Raw genomic sequence first — 2667 nt, 5'->3', positions numbered from 1 at the left:
TCTTCCGAATAGCAATGATCTCTCCACACTGCTCAAACACTTCCACGATGATCTGCTCTGTACCATTTTCAGGCAGGCCGCCCACAAATACTGTTTTGCATCCTGGTGGTCGTTCTCGGGTTGCAGGAGGTGGAAGATCTAAGTGTAAGTGCAAAAGCATTTGAAATTAAAATGTTTGCTTAGGACCGACCTCTTAGAAACTTAACATGTCCCAGAGACAGCCCTACTGTCCCCTTCAGACTTCTGCCTAAGAGTCCCAGAAGCATGTGGCCTCCAAGATGCTCATCTCTGCTCCATAGCAAATTGGCTGCCTGAACCTGAGAATTATTTTATTCAATGATTTGGTGATCGTGATGTATGTATACAGGATAAAGACTCAGACCCATCTGTCTCATCAAAAGTTCTTTAATTTTGTTCTTTACTTTTGTTGTGGCAACCCAGCTATGCCCAATTTTCAGTCATTTTTATTAAGAAGACAATTAGTGGAAAGAAATCCCACTTGGTTTAAACCTACTTTTGAGAATTCTTAGAACCAACGTCCTTGAGAGAAGGGTTTGTTTAATTCAGTTTGTAGTTATTGTATTCTTCCTGTTCATGCTTACAGAAAGAACTGTTTCAGGATTAATTTGACAGTGAAGGGGTGAACATTTACAAAAATATTTACAGCTATCAGAATAATTTGGTTGACAAAGTCAGCCAGAGTACAGATCATCCCTTTTAGGTTTTTTGTTTTTTTGATACCAGTGAGCTCTTCCTCAGATTCTTTGCTGGAGAGGTGAGGTCCAGAGCCAATCATGTAGCATTTAGAGGGAAAGTAAGCTCATCTGGGAAATCATTAAATAAAGTGAGATAAATTTGGCTGTAGAGTTATTAAAAACCTACTTAATGGGCTTCCCTGGTGGCACAGTGGTTGAGAGTCCGCCTGCCAATGCAGGGGACACGGGTTTGTGCCCCAGTCCGGGAAGATCCCACATGCCATGGAGAGGCTGGGCCCGTGAGCCATGGCCGCTGAGCCTGCAGGTCCAGAGCCTGTGCTCCGCAATGGGAGAGGCCACGGCAGTGAGAGGCCCGCGTACCGCAAAAAATCCCGAAAAACCTACTTAATGAGATGATTCTCCTTCTGCTTAAAAAATGTGCTTTCTACTCACTTATACATAAAGCCGGTTGTATCTGCCAGCTCCTTGTTGCTGTTTATATGTAGCAAAGCATTTCCCAAGCAAAATCCTACAGTTCATAGCCCAACAAAACAAAGCATGATGGTCAAGGGTTTTCTAGTGTTGGCTTTGTATCTGCAAGGATTTATTTTGTGTAATCCGTTCTTCCCATTCAGCTCTTAACAATAATTCTCCCAGCTCAAGATTTGGAGAGCTTGACAACCAGTGATTACAGCTCACATGCAAAAATAAATGAGTTTCACTTGTAGATTAGGCTAAGGCCCCCACCTGATTCTTATCCAAGTTGGCAAGCAGATGATTTGAGAGCTGCCTCGGCTATTAGCATCTTAAGCTTCCTCACTTTGCTTATTAGTGTGGGTCAGAATAATCAAGTTCTCATGATGCTCGCTTTCCCTCTATTTAGTCAGTAAAAGGGGTAGAGGGATTCAGGGAACCTACAAAATTTCTGTTAAAATTTTAAATGTCTGCAATTTCAAGAACTCACTGTATTGGTTTTTCATTCCATAGGAGAAGCTTAAAGGGAAAAGAAGATAACCTAGTGAGCAGGAATCTGAAATGTCTAACATTAGAGAGGTTATAGCTTTAGCCAAAAAGGGAAAAATGAGATCCGGAATCTCTTGAGACTTATACTTCTGAGTTTTTTAAGAACTGGAAAGGATTCTAGATATCACACTTCCAGTGATTCTCAACTCCGGTAGCACATTAGAATCAACTTGGGAGTCAAACAAACAAACAATGCCTGGGTCTCACTCCAATGAGTCTGATTTTATTAGTCTGGGGTGCAGCATGTGCATCATTTTCTTAAAGTTCCTCAGGCAACTCTAATGTGTAGCTATAGTTGAAAACCACTGACTTGGCCTAAACTTATAATATTCTGAGGAAAAACCTTAGCTGAGTGAGGTTGGGTAACTTATTCAAGGTCAACAAATCAGATAGAAAGAGAAGGAAAATGAACTTGGAGCAATTAAACCTGGACTTAAACCTTAATTACTCACTGACTGTGTGACCTTGGGAAAATTACATAACCTCTGAGAACTTTGTTTTTTCATCTTAAAATAGGGATACTATCCTCTACCTTACAAAAATCTTTTCCTACAAACAAGAAACAGGGGACATGGAGGGCCTTTTGTGCCCTGTAGGGCCCGTGGTGTCCTGCTCAGTTTCAGAATCTACAGCTGTGAAGACACACATGATTTTGACGATAGAACACAACCCGGCCGCTGACTATATTAGGTAAAGAATTTTCAACAACATCTATTTAGTTAGAGCCATGTTTTCAAATCTAAGGCTTCAGAATAAAATCCTGCCTTAGAACCCTTCTGAAGTTTACTATTTAAATGAATTTGATAAAGAATCTTTTTATGAAGCAAATAATCACCTTTTTATATTATTTGAGTTAGCCTAGGTTTACCTTTAGGTCTGTTGAGAGACTCTAAGGAATGTCTGGTTACTGCTATAGTTACATGTAATACTGACAATACCAAGGCTCTTT

General features: G+C 40.4%; 1 protein-coding gene across 1 annotated transcript in view; it reads right to left on the bottom strand.

Annotated features, from left to right (window-relative positions):
* ENOX2 (ecto-NOX disulfide-thiol exchanger 2) overlaps nucleotides 1–2667 on the bottom strand; it is a 168260-nt gene that overhangs the window by 50340 nt on the left and 115253 nt on the right. The window contains 2 exon segments of the mRNA XM_007450461.1: nucleotide 1; nucleotides 3–138. The exon segment at nucleotide 1 is cut by the window's left edge and continues 58 nt beyond it. Coding sequence (XP_007450523.1) covers nucleotide 1; nucleotides 3–138 — 137 coding nt within the window.

This window comes from Lipotes vexillifer, unplaced genomic scaffold (genome assembly GCF_000442215.2).
Source record: "Lipotes vexillifer unplaced genomic scaffold, Lipotes_vexillifer_v1.1 scaffold215, whole genome shotgun sequence".
NCBI classification, from domain to species: domain Eukaryota; kingdom Metazoa; phylum Chordata; class Mammalia; order Artiodactyla; family Lipotidae; genus Lipotes; species Lipotes vexillifer.
Note: the sequence above shows the minus strand (reverse complement) of the source record. Positions and strands in the feature narration are given on the sequence as shown.